The sequence below is a fragment of the Puma concolor genome, chromosome D1 (assembly GCF_028749965.1).
Source record: "Puma concolor isolate L17-30 chromosome D1, mPumCon1.1.hap2, whole genome shotgun sequence".
Taxonomy (NCBI): domain Eukaryota; kingdom Metazoa; phylum Chordata; class Mammalia; order Carnivora; family Felidae; genus Puma; species Puma concolor.
In genome coordinates, this window is record NC_141676.1 from 70,729,493 (window position 1) to 70,754,981 (window position 25,489).

At 37.7% G+C, this 25,489-nt stretch overlaps 1 protein-coding gene across 5 annotated transcripts in view; it reads left to right on the forward strand.

Moving 5' to 3' along the window:
- Positions 1-25,489, forward strand: part of TMEM135 (transmembrane protein 135) — a 460,344-nt gene that overhangs the window by 247,023 nt on the left and 187,832 nt on the right. For all 5 annotated transcript variants that reach the window (XM_086678532.1, XM_086678530.1, XM_025928629.2 and 2 more), the window contains 4 exons: positions 347-388; positions 11,782-11,928; positions 14,848-14,917; positions 18,053-18,220. In XM_086678532.1, the coding sequence (XP_086534658.1) occupies positions 347-388; positions 11,782-11,928; positions 14,848-14,917; positions 18,053-18,220 (427 nt within the window). The remainder of the gene's footprint in view (positions 1-346; positions 389-11,781; positions 11,929-14,847; positions 14,918-18,052; positions 18,221-25,489) is intronic.

The window sequence follows — 25,489 nt, forward strand, 5'->3', positions numbered from 1 at the left end:
AGAGTTTCACCTTTTATTTATTTATTTATTTTTAATGTTTATTTATTTTTGAGACAGAGACAGAGCATGAACGGGGGAGGGTCAGAGAGAGGGAGACACAGAATCTGAAACAGGCTTCAGGCTCTGAGCTGTCAGCACAGAGCCGGACGCGGGGCTCGAACTCACGGACCATGAGATCATGACCTGAGCCAAAGTCGGCCACTTAACCGACTGAGCCACCCAGGCGCCCCAACAGTTTCACCTTTTAAAAATAATCTATTTCAGAAAAAAATTTTAGTAGCTATTTAATATACTACTTTATATCTCAAAACACGTTATCTTAGCATAAAATTTTTTATTGTTTTAGATGCAAAGATGGTTTGAAAGGATTTACATTCTCTGCCCTCAGGTAAGTAACGTATTTTATTTAACTTCATGTTAAGAAAGAATTTGCAAGTTAACTTTTTCAAAAAGTAATACCATTACACATATTATAAGAGATATTTATCTACTCAGTTTTCTAGCCGAAAATAATTGTAGAAGTCACAAAGTCACTTTTGTGATATTTCATTAAAAGAGTAACTTATTAGATTTCTTTTCCCCTAAAACCCAGTCAATCACCAAATACTTTTGGGGCCTATTGTGTGCCTCATATCATTGGATGTTAGAAAAGAATTACAAGAACTCTCTCTTTAAGGAGCTTTGGAAAGACAAAGCTACACATGGACAATGATTGCAAAATTAAATACTGAATTCTGTGGTAGCACAGTCTGGACTTCATTTGGGCAGGGCTCATGTCAGACACATTTCGGATTCTTAGCTTCACTAGAGTCACTAGAATCTGCTTTTCACCCTGTAGCCCATCTCTTACCGTAGTTATTGGCAGATGACTGTGGAAACGTTGGTTAGCACCAACATTGTATATTATAGTTCACCAAGCATTTTCACATCGATTAGAAAATTTTCACAACAGTTCTGTGAGATGGGTATTTTTATGCCCACGTGTCATGAAGAAGAAATTGAGGCTTAAGAATGCTTGACTAATTTCATGTTCACACAGTGACTGTATATATACACTTACTTGAAACCTAATGCTTTTCTATTTTGTGTCATAAATGTTGCCTATTTTGTTCTCCTAAGTACATACGGTAGATGCTTAGTGAACATTAACAGTGTAGTATTCATTGTAAGTATAGGAGGGAAAAGAGTGGATCAATACTAGAAGATTTATTTTGAAGATCAAATGAGTTAATGCATGAAAAATGTTTAGAACTGTGCATGGCACATAGTGCTCAAGAAATGTTGGCTATTATTGTATTATTATTCTTAAAAAAAATTTTTTTAATGTTTATTTTTAAGAGAGACAGAGACAGAATATGAGCGGGGGGGTGGGGATGGGGGCAGAGAGAGGGAGGGAAACACAGAATCCGAAGCAGGCTCCAGGCTTTGAGCTGTCAGCACAAAGCCCGACGCGGGGCTCAAACCCACGAACCATGAGATCATGACCTGAGCCAAAGTTGGACACTTAACTGACTGAGCCACCCAGGCACTTCCTATTACATTAGTACTCTTATGGGGATAAGCCTTAAAGTGTACTTGAAGGGTAGCTTTAGAGAACTAGAAGGGAAGGGAAGAACCTACTGGGTGGAAGGGAATTATGTTAGCAAAAGCATGAAAATTATAAACTTGAAATGTGAAGTAAGAGTGGGAATTTAATTGGCATGAAAAGCTTATATTAGGGATTATAAGGTTTGTTTGTTTTTTTGTTTTTGTTTTTGTTTTTGTTTTTGTTTTTGTTTTTATGATGAATCAAGCAGGGCCACATTATGGAAGACCTGAACAACAACACGAAAAGAAGACAGATTTGAATTTGATAAGATGAGCAGTAAGGGCCCACTAAAGGTTTTTGAGCAGGGTAGTTGACATTGTTTCAGAAAGATTAGTCTGGCCACAGTATTTGGGACCTTGTATAAAGAAAGAACAAGAAAGAAGAAAGATGAAATGAAAAGGACTGAGATTGGGTGATAGTGGAGGATTAAAGAGAAAGAGGCAAAGTTGAGATGTGCAGTAGAAGAAAATGAAGACCTAATGCCCGATAGTTTCCTTTTTTCTCTTTCCCTCCAATCCTTGGTAGGAGCCAAGTGTTGAAAACCTAAGTACCTGACAAAAGGTACTATTAACAGAAAATCAGATAGCATGCAACAAGACTAGTTTGGGAGGGGACAGATTGAGTCCACTGTTTGAATATCTTTGGTTGTGGAAACTCTGTAGTAGCAATAACTAAGTATACACAGCAGTGATTTCTTCATATTATATTCTTCATTAAAAAATGATGGGGGCTCCTGGGTGGCTCAGTCAGTTGAGCATTTGACTTTGGCTCAGGTCATGATCTCATGCTTTGTGGGTTCAAGCCCCCAGGTCGGGCTCTGTGCTGACAGCTTAGAGCCTGGAGCCTGCTTTGGATTCTGGGTCTCCCTCTCTCTGCCCCTCCCACACTCACACTCTGTCTCTGTCTCTCTCTCTCAAAAATAAATAAACGTTAAAAATTTTTTTTTACAGATGACGAAACATTTTAGAAAATAACTTGTTGTTGTTGCTGTTGTTGCACTGGCTGTAATGGATTCTGTGTTAAATTGAAAGTTTATAACAAAACCAAAAGTTGGTTTTCGTAAAGAGAAAACTTAGCCTTTTCTCCTGTGTCTCTCCTTAGGCTCCCAGAATCCTTACAAAAACTTAAAATGTGTCAGATATTTTTGTGTCTCTTCTTCAAACCCACTTAAAATGAAGGACTGGGCTGGACGTTTTGTACTTAGAATTTTCTCTGTATTAGAGGAAAATGTTCTGGAAAAAAATGGTTATTACTTATTGCTTAAAGTTTAGTAGAAGTTATGAGAGTAGATAGAAAGAGTCAAGAGTAGAACCAAAGGGGAAGAGCCAGTCCAGGAGCCTTAAGGTATAGTAAGCCTGGATCAACATAGTTTAATACTTAGAAGTATATACAGCTTGGTGGTTAAGAACCCAGGATTTAGAGTCAGACAATTCTGATTTCAAATAGTTACTGTTATTGGCTGTGGGTGTGGGCAAGGTTTCCTGCTCACTCTCATGGAAATTATGGCACCTAGTTTGTAGTGTTGCTATGAGGGTTAAATGATTTAATATCACTACTGTACCTATCATTTAGTAAATGCTCCGAAAATGCTAATTATTACTATAGTCATTCATTCAATATATATTAATTAGATATTTACTGTGTGCCAGACACTATACCAGTCATTAGGGTATAATAGCAAAGAAGATGTACAGAGTCTCTCAAGACCCCACAGTTTAACGGGGGACGTAGCCTACTAACAAGGTGCATCTACTATTGGGGATTTATTGGGACATGATAGCACAAAGGAAGGATCGCTAACTCACTCCAGATTAGGCAGAGACAGCTTCTCTGAGGAAGTTACCTCTAATCTGAGATGGTCAGTCCTGGCTAAAAGAGCAACAGTGTTATGAACAGTGTAAGAAAGATTATTATAACTGTTCCAACGTAGTTTTTATCTTGTTCATAAAGAACAGTAGTACAGATCTTAAATTGTCCATGCACACCCATGAATAAGAACCAAATTCTTTTGGAATAAGAGCTACTTAGACTGCACAACTGCCATCTTGTGGCACACAATCTCATTGCATATCCCTTATGATTTAATAAGCTAGATGTTTTATCAAGTTTGTCCTAACAAACTTGGGTTGCAGTTGATAGTAATAGCTTTTTTTCACCTCTCTTTTCTGAGTGTTTGCATTTTCTTACTGTGTTTGTCATAGGTCCCACGTTCCAGAACCTTAGTGTAGTATTATTGATCCCTAGTTTTTGTTTGCATTTTAAGGTATTTCCTGAAAGTTCGGCAGGTAGAGTTCTCTTGGGAAAGCTTAGTTATTCTTTAAAAGAACAATGACTCTTATAATGAAGGTACAAACAGCAAAAATGAAAACAGATGAAGGATACTGATTGAGGGATATCTAATGGTGGCAACTCTTTCATTCTTCCTTTCTTTTTTTTCCCTCTCTTTTCACATTGTCTTTGGGAAAAAAATAGTCCAGTTTTAATGAGATAAGAATAGTGTCTTCTCCTTGATACTAAATTTCTCCAAAGGTAAATAAATAGATTAGGATAACATGGAATTTAAGGTTTTCTAATGAAATTTTGTGAGAATACATGGACTCTTGACTGTTTTATGATCCTCATTCTGCAGCTCCCTCCATTTCCCTGAGTATTGTTATATGAATTTCTACCACAGTGTGGCTATTTTATGACTCAAAGTGTTGGGATATAACTTTATACTGAAAAATGAGAAACTCATTCAGTTGTAACTATTAGTAGAATTTAGAGCAAAAATAGAATTTTTGTGATCAGTTAGTAGACCCAAGTAAATATTTCACTTGCTTCTTTGAAAAAACTTTAAGGTGTGTAATATCTTTAAAAAGTGGTGACTTAAGTTAAAACAGTGTGTCATAAAAGCTCTATGCTATATTTTACTTGGTTAATTTGATTTTAAAATACCTGCATTGTTGAGAGTTTAGGAAGATGGAGTAGGAGGACGCTGAGCTCACCTCATCCCATGTTTACAGCTAGATATCATCCACATCTGTGTAAAATAACAGAAAGCAATCCAACTACTGACAGAACAAACTCCATAACTAAATGTAGAGAAGAAGCCACATTTAGGAAATTAGGAAGGGCAGAAACAGTGGTTTGGAGCTACCCACAGAAGGGAGGGAACTGTGGGTGCAGAGAGGTCAAAGAAACGGTCTTGCTCTCTCACACTTGGGAGCCCAAACTGGGAAGATGAATCCCCATAACACCTGGCTTTGAAAATCAGAGGGGCTGAATTCTATGGGTTTGTATAACTAGCAGGATTTAGAGCCTGGGGCTTAAAAAGTCAGCTGACTCAGTGCTGGGCAAGATGGGAGGGTGAGTGATAGCTGGGTCTTGCCCTTAAAAAGACCATAGACAACCTAGAAGCTACAGTTTGCACAGTGCCTGGGACAAATGGGAGGGAGGAAGGTCTCCTTGTAGTGATTTCAAGTGTGTTGGGGGCCTTCTCTGAGAACAAAGGAGCTGTCAGGCACCATTTTCCTCATCTGCCCCACAGCATAAACACAGGGCCACCTGTGGGAGGTGTTACACAGACACTTGCTATCTAACCTGCTAGCGATGTGCCTTGCCCATGTGTTCTCCTGAAGACTGGCCCACTCCAAGCCTGCTGGCCTCAGTCCTGGGCTCTGTGTAGATTTTGCTAACACCTCCATCCCACCTCTGAGCCATCCTGCAGTCCTGCCTCCTCAGAGCTTGCAGCCAGAGTCTCACTAACACCACAGATAGCAAGCAAAGGCCATATCAGGCACAGAATTGTAAAGACGTGTGGAGTAAAAGATAGTGACTCAGACACAACAGCAGGACACAAGCAACACAAACAGGAGATTCCCCTGAAGCACCAGGTTCTGGTGAACAGGAGACACTGCATTGTAAGGCACTACAGGACCTCTTTTTCATAAAGGCACTACTTTCCAGAGTAGAAGATGTAGCTGACTTTCTTAACACAAACCAACACAGAGTGATAGACAAAGTGAGGAAACAGAGGAATATGTTCCAAATGAAAAACAGGACAAAATCACAGCAGGAGATTAAGTAAAACAAAAATAATATGCTTGATAGAAAATTTGAAGTAATGACCATAAAGATACTCACTGGACTTCACAAAAGGGTAGGGGACATCAATGAGACCCTTGCCAAAGAGCTAAAAAGTAACATATCAGAGATGAAGAACTCAATAAATGAAATTAAAAATACAAGAGATGGAATAAATAGTAGGCTGTAGAAAGCAGAGGAGCCTATAAGTGACCTGGAGGATAGAGTAATGGAAAGCAATCGAGATGAATAGGTGAGAGACAAGTAAATACTGTATGAGAATAGACTTAGAAAATTCAGTGACTCCATCAAGTGTAATAGCATTCACAGTATAGGGATCTCAGAAGGAAAAGAGAGAAAGGGAAACAGAAAATATATTTGAAGTAATAATAGCTGAAAACTTCCCAAATCTTGCTGGGGGAGGGGGTGGGGGCGGGGCGGGGCGGGGAACAGAGATCCTGATTCAGGAGCCATATAGATCCCCCAACAAATTCAACCTAAGGAGGTCCACACCAAGCCACATCATAATTAAAATGATACAAAAAAATAGTGATAAAGAAAGAATTTTAAAGATTACAAGAGCAAAGGAGACAGTTACATACAAAGGAAATCTGTTAAGGCTATCAGCTGATTTTTTAACAGACACTTTGCACACCAGAAGGTACTGGCATGATATATTCAAAGTGCTCATAGTGAAATGTCTTCAGCCAAGAATACTCTATCCAGCAAAGCAGTCATTAAGAATAGTAGAAGGAGTTTCCCAGACAAAAGTTAAAAGAATTCATGACAACTCCACCAGCCCTACAAGAAATGCTCAGGGGGACTTTGTAAAAGGAAAAACAAAAACCGTAAGTAAGAGTGAGAAGAAATGAGAAGTACACAAACAAAAATAAAAACAGAAAGTATATCTAAAAATCAGTCAAGAGAAGCACAAAATCAAAGGATGTATGATACCAAATATCTGAAATGTGGAGAGGAGAGGAGTAAAGAATGAGTTCAAAAGTAAGCAACCATCAGCTTAATATAGACTCATATGTAGAAGGTGTTATGTATAAACCTAATGGTAACTACAAATCAAAAAGCAGTAATAGATTTGTAAAAAATAAAGAGTAAGGAATCCAAGTATTTTTCTATAAAAAGCCAAGAAATCATGAAAGAAGAGAGCAAGAGAAGAAAGGAACAGAGAGGAACTACAAAACAACCATAAAACATGTAACAAAATGGCAATAAATACATGCATACCAATAATTACTTTGAATGTAAATGGATTAAAATTCCAGTCAAAAGACATGGATGACAGAATGGATAAAAAAGCAAGACCCATCTATATGCTGCCTATAAGAAACTCATTTCAGACCTAAAGACACATGCAGACTGAAAGTGAAGGGATGGAGAACCATTTATCATGCAAATGGAAGTGAAAAGAAATCCTGAGTACCAACTTATATTGGACAAAATAGACTTTAAAACAAAGGCTTCATGAAATTAGGGACAAAGAAAGACAATGTGTAATCAATCATAAAAAGCAGAAAATCTCCAAGGAACTATGGCTTTGAATATCAGACCAGATGGACCTAACAGATATATTCAGAACATTCCATCCTAAGACAGCAGAATACAGATTCTTTTCAAGTGCACATGGAACGTTGTCCAGAATAGATCCCGTTTTAGGCCACAAAACAATTCTCAACAAATTCAGAAAGATTGAAGTAATAAAATACATCTTTTCTGAGCACAACACTATGAAACTAGAAATCAACCACAAGAAAAAAACATGGAAAGCACATAAATACATGGAGGTTAAATAACATGCTATTAAACAATGAATGGGTCAACCAAGAAATCAAAGATGAAATTAAAAAGTACTTGAAGACAAATGAAAATGCAAACACAACAGTCCAAAATCTGGGATATAACAAAAACTGTTCTAAGAGGGAAGTTTATAGCAATACAGGCCTACCTCAGAAGCAAGAAAAATCCCAAGTAACCTAACCACACATCTAAAGGAACTAAAGAAAGAACAACAAACAAAACCCAAAACCAGCAGAGGGAAGGAAATAATAAAGATTAGAGCAGAAAAAAACAAAATAAAAACTAAAAATACCAACAAAACAGCTCAGTGAAACCAGGAGCCAGTTCTTTGAAAAGATCAAAAAATTGATAAACCTTTAGCTAGATTCATTAAAAAGAGAGAGAGAGAGAGAGAGAGACAGAGAGAGAGAGAGAGAGAAAGAGGACTCAAAACAATAGAATTCGAACTGGGAGAGATAACAACCAACACCACCGGAATACAAAAGATTGTAAGAGAATATTGTGAAAAATTATATGCTAACAAATGGGACAACCTAGAGGAAATGGATAAATTCCTAGAACATATAAACTGCCAAAATTGAATCAAGAAGAACTAGAAAATTTGAACAGATCGATTACCAGCAATGAAATTGAATCACTAATCAAAAAACTCCCAGCAAACAAAAGTCCAGGACTAGATGCCTTCACAGGTGGATTCTACCAAACATTTAAAGAAGAGTTAATACCTATTCTTCTCAAACTATTCCAAAAAATAGAAGAGGAAGGAAAACTTCTTAATTCATTCTACGAAGCCAGCATTACTCTGATACCAAAACTAGATAAAGACACTACAAAAAAAGAGAACTACAGGCCAATATCTCTGTTGAACATAGATGCAAACATCCTCAACTAAATATTAGCAAACCAAACCCAATGATACTTTAAAAAATCACGCACCACAGGGGCACCTGGATGGCTCAGTCGGTTAAGTGTCTGACTTCAGTTCAGGTCATGATCTCACAGTTCGTGAGTTTGAGCCCCGCATCGGGCTCTGTGCTGACAGCTTAGAGCCTGGAGCCTGCTTTGAATTCTGTGTCTCCCTCTCTCTCTGTTCCAACCCTGCTCATGCTCTGTCTCTCTCTCTCTCCTTCAAAAATAAATAAAAACATTTAAAAAATTTTAAAAAAATCATGTACCACAATCCAGTGGGATTTTTTCATGGGATGCAAGAGTGGTTCAGTGAGATTCATCATATCATTAAAAGAAGGGATAAAAAATCATTTCAATAGATGCAGAAAAAGCATTTTCTAAAGTAGAAGATCCATTCATGATAAAAAAAAAAAAATTCAAAAAATAGGATTAGAGGGAACACCGCAACATAGTAAAGGCCATATATGAAAACCCACAGCTAACATTTCACTCAGTGGCAAAAAATGGAGAGCGTTTTTCCCCTAAGGTTAAGAACAAGATGGGGGAGTCCACTCTTCCCGCTCATATTTAACAAGTACTGGAATGCCTATCCATAGTGATCAGAAAAGAAGAAGGAAGAAAAGGCATCCAAATTGGTAAGGAAGAAATAAAACTTTCACTATTTGCAGGCAACATGATACTATATATAAAAAAACCTTAAAGACTCCATCTAAAAACTACCAGAACTGATAAATGAATTCAGTGAGGTTGTAGGGTACCAAATCAACATACAGAAATTCATGGTATTTTTATTTAGTAATAGTGAAGCAACAGAAAGAAAAGTTAAGATAGCAATCCCATTTACAGTTGCACCAAAGGTAATAAAATACCTAAGAATAAATTTAACCAAGGAGGTGAAAGACTTGTATTCTATAAGATACAGAATACATATTTTTAGAAAACTATAAAATGTTGGTAAAAGATATTTAAGATGACACAAACAAATGGATGACACAAACTGATGCTTATGGGTCAGAAGAATAAATATTGTAACAGTGTCCTTACTACCCAAAGCAGTCTACAGATTTAATGCAATCCCTATCAAAATATCAACAACATTTTTCACAGAACTATAACAAATAGGCCTAAAATTTGCATGGAACCACAGAAGACCCCAAATAGCCAAAACAATCTTGAAAAAGCAAAGCAAAGCTGGAGGTGTCACAATTCCAGACTTCAAGTTATTACAAAGCTGTAATAATCAAAACAGTATGGTACTGGCACAAAAATAGGCACATAGATCGTTGGAACAGAATAGGGAGCCCAGAAATAAGCCCATGTTTATATGGTCAATTAATGTTTGAGAAAGGAGGAAAGTTGAAAAAAAAAAAATCAAAAAAAAGGGGCGCCTGGGTGGCGCAGTCAGTTAAGCTTCCGACTTCAGCCAGGTCACGATCTCGCGGTCCGTGGGTTTGAGCCCCGCATCAGGCTATGGGCTGATGGCTCAGAGCCTGGAGCCTGTTTCCGATTCTGTGTCTCCCTCTCTCTCTGCCCCTCCCCCATTCATGCTCTGTCTCTCTCTGTCCCAAAAATAAATAAACGTTGAAAAAAAAAATTTTTTTTTTAAAAAAAGAGAAAGGAGGAAAGAATACACGATGGGAAAAAGCCTCTTCATAAATGGTGTTGAGAAAACTAAACAGCAGCATGCAAAAGAATGAAACTAGACCACTGGCTTACACCATACACAAAGATAAATTCAAAAGGACCTAAATGGGAGACATGAAACCATAAAAATCCTAGAAGAGAGCACAGGCAGTAACTTCTCTGACATCGGACATAGCAACTTTTTCTAGATTTGTCTCCCAAGGCAAGGGAAGAAAAAACAGAAACAAAACTGTTGCGACTACATCAGATAAAAAGCTTCTGTACAGCAAAGGCAATAATGAACAAAACTAAAAGCTTACAGAGTGGGAGAAGATATTTGCAAGTGACATATTTGATAAAGGGTTAGTATCCAAAATATATAAAGAACTTATATAACTCAACACCCAAAAAACAAATAATTCAATTAAAAAGTGGGCAGATGAGAGGCACCTGGGTGGCTCAGCTGGTTGAATGTCCGACTCTTGGTTTCCACTCAGGTCGTGATCTCAGGTTCATGGGATCAAGCCCTGCATCAGGCTCTGTGCTGACAGTGTGGAGCCTGCTTAGGATTCTTTCTCCCCCTCTCTTTCTGTCCCTTCCCCGCTCGTGCTGTCTCTCAATATAAATAAATAAAGATTTTTTAAAAACTGAGCAGACGACATAAACAGACATTTCTCCAGAGAAGACATCCAGATGGTCAACAGATACATGAAAAGATGCTCACATCACTGATCATCAGGGGAATGCAAATCAGAACCACAATGAGATATCACCTCACACTTGTCAGAATGGCTAAAATCAATAACACAAGAAACAAAAGGTGTTGGTGTTCCTATTTCTCCAAATAGGAACCCTCTTGCACTGTTGGTGGGAATGCAAACTGGCACAGCCACTTTGGAAGATTGGAGATTCCTCCAATCAGTATGGAGATTCCTGAGAAAGTTAAAAAATGGAGCTACCCTACAATCTGGTAATCACAGTACTGAGTATTTGCCCCCCAAAATGGAAAAACATTAATTTAAAGGCATACATGCACCCTTATGTGTATTGCAGCATTACTTACACTAGCCAAATTATGGGAGCAGCCCAAGTGTCCATCAACTGATGAGTGAATAGAGAAATGGTATATACATATAATGGAATATTATTTAGCCACAAAAAAGAATGCAGTTTTGCCATCTGCAACAACATGAATGGAGCTAGAGAGTATAATTAATGCTAAGTAGCCAGTCAGAAAAAGACAAATACTGTATGTATTATTTTACTCATATGTGGAATTTGGGAAACAAAAACAAATGATCAAAGGAAAAAAAGGAAAGAAAGAGAGACAAACCAAGAAGTAGAAACTTAACTAAGCAGAGAACAAACTGATGGTTACCATAGAGCAGGTGGGTTGCGGGCGTTGGGTGAAACACATGAAGGGTATTAAGAGTACACTTACCATGATGAGCACTGACTAATGTACAGAACTGTGGAGTCACTATATTGTACACCTGAAACTAATATGACACTGTATGTTAACTATCCTGGAATTAAAAGAAAAAACTTAGTGGAAGAATTTGTATTATTAAAGAAATGGCTGTCAACATTTACGAAGCATTCAGATTTTTAAAGCTTGTACTTCTAAAGGATAAGATTTTATGTAAATTTTGAAAAATCTTATTTTAAATGATAAGGTACTATCCAAAATGTATTTGTATATTAACAAAGTCAAGTTTGGTGGTTTTTTTTTTGTTTTTTTTTTTTAAGGTGAAAAATTCTTCACATTGTGCTCTTTTCTTTAGGTTTATTGTAGGGAAGGAAGAAATTCCCACACATTCTTACTCACCAGAAGCGGCATATGCAAAAGTGGAACAGAAGACAGAGAAACATGAGGAAAAGCCAAGAAGAATGAATGTAATTGCTCTAATCAGGAAACTTGTGGATTCAGTGTAAGTTCTTTATTTTGATACTTAGCACACTTTGTCACCGTTTTCTATATTTGTACCATGTCAAAGTGTTTTTGTTTTCTTTTCAGTGATGATGTATTATTTTTTTGCAAAAAACAATGCATAGAGTTTTATAAAAGGCAGATAATAGCAAGTCAGTGTTATTTATTATTTTTGTCTGGACTATAAACCATCATATGGTCTTTTTAATAGATTTATATGAACTTATAATAGTTTTCTATGTCTAACTAGGCAGAGTTGCAGGAGGCCGGAATGGGGAACTTCAGGAAACGGATTAATATGTGCTATTCAAATATGCTAAGTGTAGGAAGGAGAAAGAAAAGTTCTGGGAGAGATTCAAGAAGATATAGGTACAAGGAGCAAACCTTAAGTAAAGGGTTTTGTTTTTGTTTTTGTTTTTGCAAGAGTGGAAATGTTCAGGGCTTTAGAAATGGAATAAGATAACTTTATTTGTATATTATACAAATAAGTCTGAATTTCATACAAATATTTGTATTTCTAGTATAGATATTGAAGAAAATTAATTTAATGATTTAAAATTAGAACATTAGTTAATAAAAATAATCTTGGTAGTGATATTTGAGAGAGTATCGAATGAATAACCAATATAGAAAGTTAGACATCGGTTATAGGAAGCTGAAGTGGGAATCAGAAGACCTATGTTAGACTCTCATTTTACCCCTTGCTGACTTTGTGACTTTGGGCAAGTGATTTAACCACTCTGGATCCTAAAGTGCTCATCTGTTAACTTGGGTTAATGATCTTTGTTAAGGAATGTTGTATGCATTAAATGAAATAACACGTGAGTGGCCTCACATACGTGAGCACAGTGTAGATACTCAGAATTTTTACTGAATTTAAAGAGTTTGTCTTCATTTTAGTATACACCACATGCGGAAGGTAAGAGGCAAGGAAGGGATAACAGATGGCAGGAATAATTGTGGTAGTGAACTTTTTAAAAGAATTTTATGTATATCTTTTTTTCTTGTTTTGATTTTTTCATCATGATAAGTATACTCCTTAATCCCCCATTACCTGTTTCATCCATCCCCCCATTCCCCCATTCACCTCCCCTCTAGTAACCATCAGTTTGTTCTCTATAGTTAAGAGGCTGTTTTTTGGTTTTTCTCTTTTTCCTTTTTTTCCCCTTAGCTCATTTATTTTTTTGTTTCCTAAATTCCACATATTTGCAATATCATATGACTAAATAATATTGCACTGTGTGTGTACACACGCACGCACATACATACATACCGCCTCTTCTTTATCCATTCATCGATGAACACTTGGGCTGCTCCCATAATTTGGCTACTGTAAATACCATTGCAATAAACATAGAAGTGCATATATCCCTTTGAATTAGTGTTTTTGTAATTTTGGGGTAAATATCCAGTGGTGTGATTGGTAGTGAACTTCTTAAGTAAGTTCAAAATAGTTATGAATCACCTAAGTGGAGAAAAGAGAGAGGGAATCCCTATTCATGGAAATCATGTTCACCAAGAATCAGAGGGAAGTGCAGAGAATGTATTATGTGGATGAATGATACCTTGGGTATCAGAGCTAATCAGGTCGTGGTAGAACTTGTCAGAGTACCCACTGCTGTGAAAGCAGATGCAGGGTAATGCATAAGCAGAGCAGATAAGACAGGAGATGGGGAGTCCAGGTTTTGAGAAGTTTTAAGAACAGACTAAGGAAAGATTAAATGACAGCATAGCTGCTATCAGAATTTAACTTCACTAGCAAAGAGAGTTTAACAATCTCTGTGTAGTTCCAGTAGCACTGGCTGAAGAATGTCTTTGAAGAGGACACTTAGAAGTATGAAGAGTGATGCTTTACATACGGCCACCCTTCTCTGATTTACCTCTTTTAGGCTCCAGCTTTAAGCCCTCAACTTCACATGGCCAGACATGTCCCATCATTCTAATGACATAAGGGCTACGGTCAGTAGGAACTACTGCTGTCATCCTTGTGTATGAAAGGCTGCCTGCATACTCCAGCTGTGGCTCAGAATTGGATTTCCCAAAAGGTTTTGCTAATCAGTTTGCAAATGGAATTAGAGAGACCTTGAGCCAGAATATTACTCTACAAATTATTATCAACAAGAAAGTTAATATAACCATGAAGATAATTAACTGCAGTCTGCAAGAGTTATAAAGACTACTCATTTTGGAACATGAATTCTTCAGAGGGAAAGGGGGAGAGCTAGACCCATGTTAGATATGTTACTTACTTTTTTAAGCCTCGAGTGAATGTATATATAGTCCTGGAGTCAGCATCTTCAGTGTCTTGAACAGTAGTCTTCCTTGCAGAAAGGTTTCCTAAACACAAGAGGACCAAGTGGTTTGTAGTCAAATCACAAATAACCTACTTTTGAATTCCCACATGATCTATTTCTATATTTATTTTTAAAATTGAATTTTGAATTCTAATACTCTATCATGTTTCTTTTCCAGATGTTTTCTTTCAAATATAATTAAGTATACATTCCAGTAACCTGAGCACTTTCCATTATGATTTTTGCTCAAGTACTGACTTCATGGATGATTTATGACTGTTATGCTCTACAGTAAGCAACTTAAAGCTTCCAAAAGATTTGGCAGAGTGTAGAGATAATATATACATATTTTTCATACTTAGTCACAAATATTTACCAATGTTTTTTCTGTTCCACATTTAAGTATTTTGACTTCAGTCACATATTTTATGCACTGTGTCAAATGCTGAACTGCAAAGAAAAAAAATCTGTTATATTTGCTTTTTTATGTCCCAAGAAACCAAAAGATGTATGCCTTTAAATACAAGTAGGTAATATTTTCTCCTTTTTAGGTTACAGAGTTTTAAGCACATATATACACATACACATATATAAACACATAATTTGTTATTTGTGTTTTATTTCAGATGTAAGCATGGACCAAGGCATAGATGTTGCAAACACTATGAAGATAATTGCATCTCTTATTGCATTAAAGTAAGTATATGAAAGTATCACTTTATTCGCTGCAGGAAATATGTATAGAAATAACTTTATAATTAAAACATGATTTCAAAGTAAATGGAAAAATTGACAGTAATTGCTATTATGCTTTGCATTTGACTTGAGAAATAAGGAATTTGTGAAAATTAGGTAACAATTTAGCTTTTAGTATTCATTTACCAGATCCTTTGTTAAATAATTTTAAAATCCGCTTATTTAAAAATTAGTGTTAAAATTTCAAAGCAGAAGAGAAGCTGAAGCAACCATAGCAAAAAAGACAGAAAAAGAAAGTTATTAAAATTTGTACTTTGTAATGTATTCTCATTAGAATACATTTTAGATCAAGGTCCCTGGAGTATGCTGTGTACTAGTGGGTGAGCAGTCTCATACATACACTGTGCACAAGCTGGTACGGTGGCATTTGGTGTTGGACTTGTAAAGTTGTTACGTTTTTTAAGGCATGGATGTAACTGGAGCATGTCCACAGTTGCTCTATATGAAGGAAGTTAGCTATGCCCACTGGCATAAATTCTTCACTCCGTAATAGTGTAGTAGAGTGTCTCTCCTCACCCATCCCCCATTCTGTGCCTGTCATCCCCCCATCCTCCATTGCTACCAACTCTGGGACGGAAATTATTTTAATTGCAGTTAGTCTGGCACAGGTGGCACCATCTGCTACAAGTTCTTTGGTTGTGGATGGGGCTCTCACAATCCTGATACTTCAAAAAGTTTATGTTCTTTCTTATAATGTCTTATCCCCACTCAGTTGATGATGAGAAGAGCAGAGTTGTACAGCATCCCCAACAGGTAGCCTTCCGGGGGAGCCTTGGTGGCTCAATAGGTTAGGTGTCTGTCTTCAGCTCAGGTCATGATCTCACAGTTCGGTTTGTGGGTTCAAGCCTTGCATTGGGCTCTGTGTTGACAGCTTGGAACCTGGAGCCTGCTTTGGATTCTGAGTCTCCCTTTCTTTCTGCGCACCCCCCCCCCCGCCTCAAAAATAAATTTAAAAAGGTTAAATTTTTTTTAAATAATAATAATAATAATTAAAAAAAAAAAGACAGCCTCTCAGCAGTCATTCTGGGAGAGAGGGATTGTATCACATTAGTGCTTATGAACATGAGTGCCTGTGATCTAATGTTGATGGTGGCATTTGCCTAAGCCAACTCTTACCTTAGAGTCCCCAAGGATATGACTAGAGGTTAAAGCAGTAGAGTATTTTTTCACTTGTGCAGTGGTTTCTGATACACTGCTTCTAAATCTGATTTTCTGCCCCACTTTTAAAATGGGGAGGAGAGCAACATTGCTGGCAGCCTCAGGGTCTGCCAGCTCCCAGAGAGTCATTATTTCCTCCAACTGGACGTACTGCTAATTCAAGGGAAGACTTCAGGAGTGTAACCAAGAGAAATATTCTGATTAAATCAGATGTATTTGATAAAGTTTGAGAAGAGGGGAAGTGATATTAAAAATTATCTGAGAATGTTACGGAGAATTACTGAGGATTGAAGAAATCTAGTCATTGTGTCAGCAAATGTGTACCAATACTATAAACCTGGCAATTTTCATATAAATTGGAGTAATATGTCTGTGAATGTAAAATTATTTGGAGACCTGTAGGTGAGGAATTTACACCATAAATATAGTGAATATATTTTGACAGTGTACCTCATTATTCCATCAGCTCAGTTACACCACATGTTAAATCATATCCCTGAGGAAATACACAAATTACTTTCCCCTCAACTCACTATGCTCCATTCACACTTTTTGTTGGTTCCTCATACCTGCCAGTCTCTGTTTTGTCTTTGTGCTTTCTGTCCAAGCTATCTGAAATGTTTTCATCATGCCAGCTCCTCTTTTGTCTGTTTAAATGACACATCCTCCATCGCTTTCCCTTATCACCCAATTTAATATAGGCTGCCTGTTAATTTCCCTCCTAGAGTCTTGATTATTTCCTGCATAAACTTACACTAATCTGTAGTTATTTTGTTTGTCACTGACTTATGTGCTCCTCCTCATGAGCATGAAACTTCATAAACATTCATAAACATGAATTTTTAAAATACTGTTCTTTTAGATAACATTTGGTTTTGTGCTAATAAGAATTTTTCAGTCTGTCAGTAAGAAGTGATGTTTAAATTTCATTTCCCTAAATACTGAAATGAAATTGACCAGCACTAGTCATCCTCTCTGTTCTTTTTTGCCCTATAAATAGTTGGAGGTGATATGGGAAAATGTTGGCAGCAAGTATGCCTTTGTAGTGCATTTGCTTTTTCAAGTTTTGCTTAGTGTACCTTAAAAGCTACCGATTCTTAGAGATGTTTGGCCTGACACAGTTGAGCATAGAAATAAAAACCTAGGTATAATTTTTTTTTCTGGAAAATTCTTTTAACCTGATCATTTAAAAAGTTGATACCAAAGGTCTAAAAATAAAGTTATTTTTTTCTGTCAAAAGAATTCCTACTTACACCAGTTATTAAGAAGAGTACACTCTTGGGGCGCCTGGGTGTGTCAGTCAGTTAAGTAAGTGTCTGACTTCGGCTCAGGTCATGATTTCGTGGTTCGTGAGTTTGAGCCCCACATGGGACTCTGTGATGCCAGTTCAGAGTCTGGAGCCTGCTTCAGATTCTGTTTCCCTCTCTCTCTGCCCCTCCCCCACTCACACTCTATGTTTCTCAAAAATAAATAAACATAAAAAAAGAAAAAAAAGAAAAGTACCCTGTTAAAATTTCCAAAACACATTGGTTTTGTAAACTATTTTTTTGGAATTTCATTGCTTTTGTTCCTAAAATTCAGTTGTGGTTTAGGAATCATAAATCCTGGTTATTGTTAACAGAATGTCAAGAAATGGAAGTTTGTTGCATAGACAGGTTTGGCCAGTGCTTGTGAGACTTCCAAGGTTTTGAAAATCAAAGAAAGTATAATCACTGAAAAATTTTACCCTTATTTGAAGGTAATTGTTTTAAAATTATTTGAGGTCTTAGGACTTAATTTTGAAAATGCTTTGATATAAACTTGTGTTATTTATTTATTTATTTTTGAGTTCTGTTTTGATTCTAAACCAGTAAAATTTATATCTGTCGGACTTAAATATTTGGATGTAAATCAGAATTTTATCCCAATTTTCTCTAGGGTTTCATCAGAATGTTTAGCGTGGGATACTTGATCCAGTGCTGCCTCCGAATTCCCTCTGCATTTCGGCATCTGTTTACACAGCCATCCCGGCTATTTTCTCTCTTCTACAATAAAGAAAACTTCCAGCTCGGAGCTTTTCTGGGCTCTTTTGTTAGTATATACAAGGTAAGGCTTTCAGCAGAGGAGAGAAAAATGGGAAATAAATAACATGGCTATTATTAGAATGAGATATGGCCTTAACCCATCTATCATTTTTTAATGCTTCTTTCTGTTGTATTCATAAATGTTTTAATAAATGTTTTAATGTCTCCAAGTATATATACAATATATATTGGGAATTGAGGTTGGAAAAATTTCTTTTAAAATGTTATTTAATGTGCTTCAAAGTGTAGATATATTTGCATTTATATATAATATGAAAGATTTTCTTTTTTTTTTTTTTTTGGCTGTATTTTATTTTATTTTATTTTATTTTTTTTTATATATGAAATTTATTGTCAAATTGGTTTCCATACAACACCCAGTGCTCATCCCAAAAGGTGCCCTCTTCAGTACCCATCACCCACCCTCTCCTCCCTCCCACCCCCCATCAACCCTTAGTTTGTTTTCAGTTCTCAACAGTCTCTTATGCTTTGGCTCTCTCCCACTCTAACCTCTTTTTTTTTTTTTTTGTTCCCCTCCCCCATGGGTTTTTCTTAAGTTTCTCAGGATCCTCATAAGAGTGAAACCATATGGTATCTGTCTTTCTCTGTATGGCTTATTTCACTTAGCATCACACTCTCCAGTTCCATCCACGTTGCTACAAAAGGCCATATTTCATTTTTTCTCATTGCCACGTAGTATTCCATTGTGTATATAAACCACAATTTCTTTATCCATTCATCAGTTGATGGACATTTAGGCTCTTTCCATAATTTGGCTATTGTTGAGAGTGCTGCTATGAACATTGGGGTACAAGTGCCCCTATGCATCAGTACTCCTGTGTCCCTTGGATAAATTCCTAGCAGTGCTATTGCTGGGTCATAGGGTAGGTCTATTTTTAATTTTCTGAGGAACCTCCACACTGCTTTCCAGAGCGGCTGCACCAATTTGCATTCCCACCAACAGTGCAAGAGGGTTCCCGTTTCTCCACATCCTCTCCAGCATCTATAGTCTCCTGATTTGTTCATTTTGGCCACTCTGACTGGCGTGAGGTGATATCTGAGTGTGGTTTTGATTTGTATTTCCCTGATAAGGAGCGACGCTGAACATCTTTTCATGTGCCTGTTGGCCATCCGGATGTCTTCTTTAGAGAAGTGTCTATTCATGTTTTCTGCCCATTTCTTCACTGGGTTATTTGCTTTTCGGGTGTGGAGTTTGGTGAGCTCTTTATAGATTTTGGATACTAGCCCTTTGTCCGATATGTCATTTGCAAATATCTTTTCCCATTCCGTTGGTTGCCTTTTAGTTTTGTTGGCTGTTTCCTTTGCTGTGCAGAAGCTTTTTATCTTCATAAGGTCCCAATAATTCACTTTTGCTTTTAATTCCCTTGCCTTTGGGGATGTGTCGAGTAAGAGATTGCTACGGCTGAGGTCAGAGAGGTCTTTTCCTGCTTTCTCCTCTAAGGTTTTGATGGTTTCCTGTCTCACATTCAGGTCCTTTATCCATTTTGAGTTTATTTTTGTGAATGGTGTGAGAAAGTGGTCTAGTTTCAACCTTCTGCATGTTGCTGTCCAGTTCTCCCAGCACCATTTGTTAAAGAGACTGTCTTTTTTCCATTGGATGTTCTTTCCTGCTTTGTCAAAGATGAGTTGGCCATACGTTTGTGGGTCTAGTTCTGGGGTTTCTATTCTATTCCATTGGTCTATGTGTCTGTTTTTGTGCCAATACCATGCTGTCTTGATGATGACAGCTTTGTAGTAGAGGCTAAAGTCTGGGATTGTGATGCCTGCTGCTTTGGTCTTCTTCTTCAAAATTACTTTGGCTATTCGGGGCCTTTTGTGGTTCCATATGAATTTTAGGATTGCTTGTTCTAGTTTCGAGAAGAATGCTGGTGCAATTTTGATTGGGATTGCATTGAATGTGTAGATAGCTTTGGGTAGTATTGACATTTTGATAATATTTATTCTTCCAATCTATGAGCAGGGAATGTCTTTCCATTTCTTTAAATCTTCTTCAATTACCTTCATAAGCTTTCTATAGTTTTCAGCATACAGATCCTTTACATCTTTGGTTAGATTTATTCCTAGGTATTTTATGCTTCTTGGTGCAATTGTGAATGGGATCAGTTTCTTTATTTGTCTTTCTGTTGCTTCATTGTTAGTGTATAAGAATGCAACTGATTTCTGTACATTGATTTTGTATCCTGCAACTTTGCTGAATTCATGGATCAGTTCTAGCAGACTTTTGGTGGAGTCTATCGGATTTTCCATGTATAATATCATGTCATCTGCAAAGAGTGAAAGCTTGACTTCATCTTTGCCAATTTTGACGCCTTTGATTTCCTTTTGTTGTCTGATTGCTGATGCTAGAACTTCCAGCACTATGTTAAACAACAGCGGTGAGAGTGGGCATCCCTGTCGTGTTCCTGATCTCAGGGAAAAAGCTCTCAGTTTTTCCCCGTTGAGGATGATGTTAGCTGTGGGCTTTTCATAAATGGCTTTTATGATCTTTAAGTATGTTCCTTCTATCCCGACTTTCTCAAGAGTTTTTATTAAGAAAGGGTGCTGGATTTTGTCAAAGGCCTTTTCTGCATCGATTGACAGGATCATATGGTTCTTCTCTTTTTTTTTGTTAATGTGATGTATCACGTTGATTGATTTGCGAATGTTGAACCAGCCCTGCATCCCAGGAATGAATCCCACTTGATCATGGTGAATAATTCTTTTTATATGCCGTTGAATTCGATTTGCTAGTATCTTATTGAGAATTTTTGCATCCATATTCATCAGGGATATTGGCCTGTAGTTCTCTTTTTTTACTGGGTCTCTGTCTGGTTTAGGAATCAAAGTAATACTGGCTTCATAGAATGAGTCTGGAAGTTTTCCTTCCCTTTCTATTTCTTGGAATAGCTTGAGAAGGATAGGTATTATCTCTGCTTTAAACGTCTGGTAGAACTCTCCTGGGAAGCCATCTGGTCCTGGACTCTTATTTGTTGGGAGATTTTTGATAACCGATTCAATTTCTTCGCTGGTGATGGGTCTGTTCAAGCTTTCTATTTCCTCCTGATTGAGTTTTGGAAGAGTGTGGGTGTTCAGGAATTTGTCCATTTCTTCCAGGTTGTCCAATTTGTTGGCATATAATTTTTCATAGTATTCCCTGATAATTGTTTGTATCTCTGAGGGATTGGTTGTAATAATTCCATTTTCATTCATGATTTTATCTATTTGGGTCATCTCCCTTTTCTTTTTGAGAAGCCTGGCTAGAGGTTTGTCAATTTTGTTTATTTTTTCAAAAAACCAACTCTTGGTTTCGTTGATCTGCTCTACAGTTTTTTTAGATTCTATATTGTTTATTTCTGCTCTGATCTTTATTATTTCTCTTCTTCTGCTGGGTTTAGGCTGCCTTTGCTGTTCTGCTTCTATTTCCTTTAGGTGTGCTGTTAGATTTTGTATTTGGGATTTTTCTTGTTTCTTGAGATAGGCCTGGATTGCAATGTATTTTCCTCTCAGGACTGCCTTTGCTGCGTCCCAAAGCGTTTGGATTGTTGTATTTTCATTTTCGTTTGTTTCCATATATTTTTTAATTTCTTCTCTAATTGCCTGGTTGACCCACTCATTCGTTAGTAGGGTGTTCTTTAACCTCCATGCTTTTGGAGGTTTTCCAGACTTTTTTCTGTGGTTGATTTCAAGCTTCATAGCATTGTGGTCTGAAAGTATGCATGGTATGATTTCAATTCTTGTAAACTTATGAAGGGCTGTTTTGTGACCCAGTATATGATCTATCTTGGAGAACGTTCCATGTGCACTCGAGAAGAAAGTATATTCTGTTGCTTTGGGATGCAGAGTTCTAAATATATCTGTCAAGTCCATCTGATCCAATGTCTCATTCAGGGCCCTTGTTTCTTTATTGACCGTGTGTCTAGATGATCTATCCATTTCTGTAAGTGGGGTGTTAAAGTCCCCTGCAATTACCACATTCTTCTCAATAAGGTTGCTTATGTTTATGAGTAATTGTTTTATATATTTGGGCGCTCCGGTATTCGGCGCATAGACATTTATAATTGTTAGCTCTTCCTGATGGATAGACCCTGTCACTATTATATAATGTCCTTCTTCATCTCTTGTTACAGCCTTTAATTTAAAGTCTAGTTTGTCTGATATAAGTATGGCTACTCCAGCTTTCTTTTGGCTTCCAGTAGCATGATAAATAGTTCTCCATCCCCTCACTCTCAATCTAAAGGTGTCCTCAGGTCTAAAATGAGTCTCTTGTAGACAGCAAATAGATGGGTCTTGTTTTTTTATCCATTCTGATACCCTATGTCTTTTGGTTGGCGCATTTATCCATTTACATTCAGTGTTATTATAGAAAGATATGGGTTTAGAGTCATTGTGATGTCTGTATGTTTTATGCTTGTAGTGATATCTCTGGTACTTTGTCTCACAGAGTCCCCCTTAGGATCTCTTGTAGGGCTGGTTTAGTGGTGACAAATTCCTTCAGTTTTTGTTTGTTTGGGAAGACCTTTATCTCTCCTTCTATTCTAAATGACAGACTTGCTGGATAAAGGATTCTCGGCTGCATATTTTTTCTGTCTAGCACACTGAAAATCTCGTGCCAATTCTTTCTGGCCTGCCAAGTTTCAAAAGAGAGATCAGTCACGAGTCTTATAGGTCTCCCTTTATATGTGAGGGCACGTTTACCCCTTGCTGCTTTCAGAATTTTCTCTTTATCCTTGTATTTTGCCAGTTTCACTATGATATGTCGTGCAGAAGATCGATTCAAGTTCCGTCTGAAGGGAGTTCTCTGTGCCTCTTGGATTTCAATGCCTTTTTCCTTCCCCACTTCAGGGAAGTTCTCAGCTATTATTTCTTCAAGTACCCCTTCAGCACCTTTCCCTCTCTCTTCCTCCTCTGGGATACCAATTATGCGTAGATTATTTCTTTTTAGTGTATCACTTAGTTCTCTAATTTTCCCCTCATATTCCTGGATTTTTTTATCTCTCTTTTTCTCAGCTTCCTCTTTTTCCATAACTTTATCTTCTAGTTCACCTATTCTCTCCTCTGCCTCTTCAATCCGAGCCGTGGTGGTTTCCATTTTGTTATGCATTTCGTTTAAAGCGTTTTTCAGCTCCTCGTGACTGTTCCTTAGTCCCTTGATCTCTGTAGCAAGAGATTCTCTGCTGTCAGCTATACTGTTTTCAAGCGCAGCGATTAATTTTATGACTATTATTCTAAATTTACTTTCTGTTATATTATTTAAATCCTTTTTGATCAGCTCATTAGCTGTTGTTATTTCCTGGAGATTCTTCTGAGGGGAATTCTTCCGCTTGGTCATTTTGGATAGTCCCTGGCGTGGTGAGGACCTGCAGGGCACTTCCCCTGTGCTGTGGTGTATAACTGGATTTGGTGGGCGGAGCCGTAGTCAGACCTGATGTCTGCCCCCAACCCACCGCTGGGGCCACAGTCAGACTGGTGCGTGCCTTCTCTTCTCCTCTCCTAGGGGCGGAATTCATTGTGGGGTGGGGTGGCCTGTCTGGGCTACTTGCACACTGCCAGGCTTGTGATGCTGGGGATCTGGCGTCTTAGCTGGGGTGGGTAGGCAAGGTGCACAGGGGCAGGAGGGGCAGGCTTAGCTTGCTTCTCCTTAGGTAATCCACTTCAGGAGGGGCCCTGTGGCAGCAGGAGGGAGTCAGATCCGCTGCCGGAGGTTTGGCTCAGCAGAAGCGCAGAGTTGGGTATTTGCGCGGAGCGAGCAAGTTCCCTGGCAGAAACTGGTTCTCTTTGGGATTTTGGCTGGGGGATGGGCGGGGGAGATGGCGCTGGCGAGCGCCTTTGTTCCCCACCAAACTGAGCTCTGTCGTCAGGGGGCTCAGCAGCTCTCCTTCCCTTTGTCCTCCAGCCTTCCCGCTTTCTGAGCAGAGCTGTTCACTTATGACCTGCCAGACGCTAAGTCGCGCTTGCTGTCGCAACACAGTCCTTCAAGCCCCTCTGCTTTTTGCAAGCCAGACTCGGGGGCTCTGCTTGGCCGGCGAGCCGCCCCTCCGCCCCGGCTCCCTCCCGCCAGTCCGTGGAGCGCGCACCGCCTTGCCGCCCTTCCTACCCTCTTCCGTGGGCCTCTCGTCTGAGCTTGGCTCCGGCGACTCCGTTCTGCTAATCCTCTGGTGGTTTTCTGTGTTATTTAGGCAGATGTAGGTGGAATCTAAGTGATCAGCAGGATGCGCGGTGAGCCCAGCGTCCTCCTACGCCGCCATCTTCCCTCCATCCGAGTATGAAAGATTTTCAAAGACTTACTTTTTTTTCAGTAATGTAGATACTGAAAAATTTTAACTTATATTTCTAACATCAAAAATGATATTAATATATCTGGTCTCTTTGTTTTTCTTGATCATACTTACTGAACATAACATCATATGTTATTAATTTAAACATATTTCAGACCCTTTTAGCTGATATCAACACTTGATAGAGCCAGTAAAGATTTTCTGTTGTGACTTATGTAAGAAATGACTTGTTATCCCTCTTTGATATACTCACTATTCCTACTACACTCTCTCAAATAACCATTGTTAACATTCTTCCACTGTTTCTGCATGTTCCTATAAACATACCAGCACATGTATAAGCACATACCTAAACACATATGTAAGGATCACCCATGACATAGTATTCTGAAATTTTAAGTAATGGCCTTTTGTTTAATGGGGATCACTCATATATAAGTCATACTACTGACATTTTATTAAACATCTAAAATTTAGACTATAAACCTAAACGTAGTTTCCAAATGGTAAAATATGTTAACTAAGGTTGACCACATATTGTTTTTAAAGTGAAAAAAAAAAAATAATAATAGTGCAGGGAAACTTGAATTCTGGAGTCATTTTGGGTAAGATGGTTATGTATCATTTTATGTAAAAGTTTATTTATATAAGGTACATATAGGGGAAGTATTTTTAAATGGAAAGGAGAACAGCAGTAGCAAATGGTAAGCTATAGTTAATTACTTGTTATGAAATATTACTAATATTGAAAATATTTTCAATAGTTTTGATTAGGAAACATTACTGTCTTTGAAAATACAAGAGTTAAATAGGACAGAATATTTGTAACTTTATATGTTCATATTCTTTTTCATTTCTTATGTCGTAGTGTTTATGTTTATTCTTAACATAAACCCTAAGTGTCGCATGTGGATTGTCTCCCAACATTTTTATCCCAAATTGGTTATTCTCCACCATCCAGCATATCTCAGATCATGTTTCATTTGTTTGCTTTAATTTCTGTTACTATTTATTTG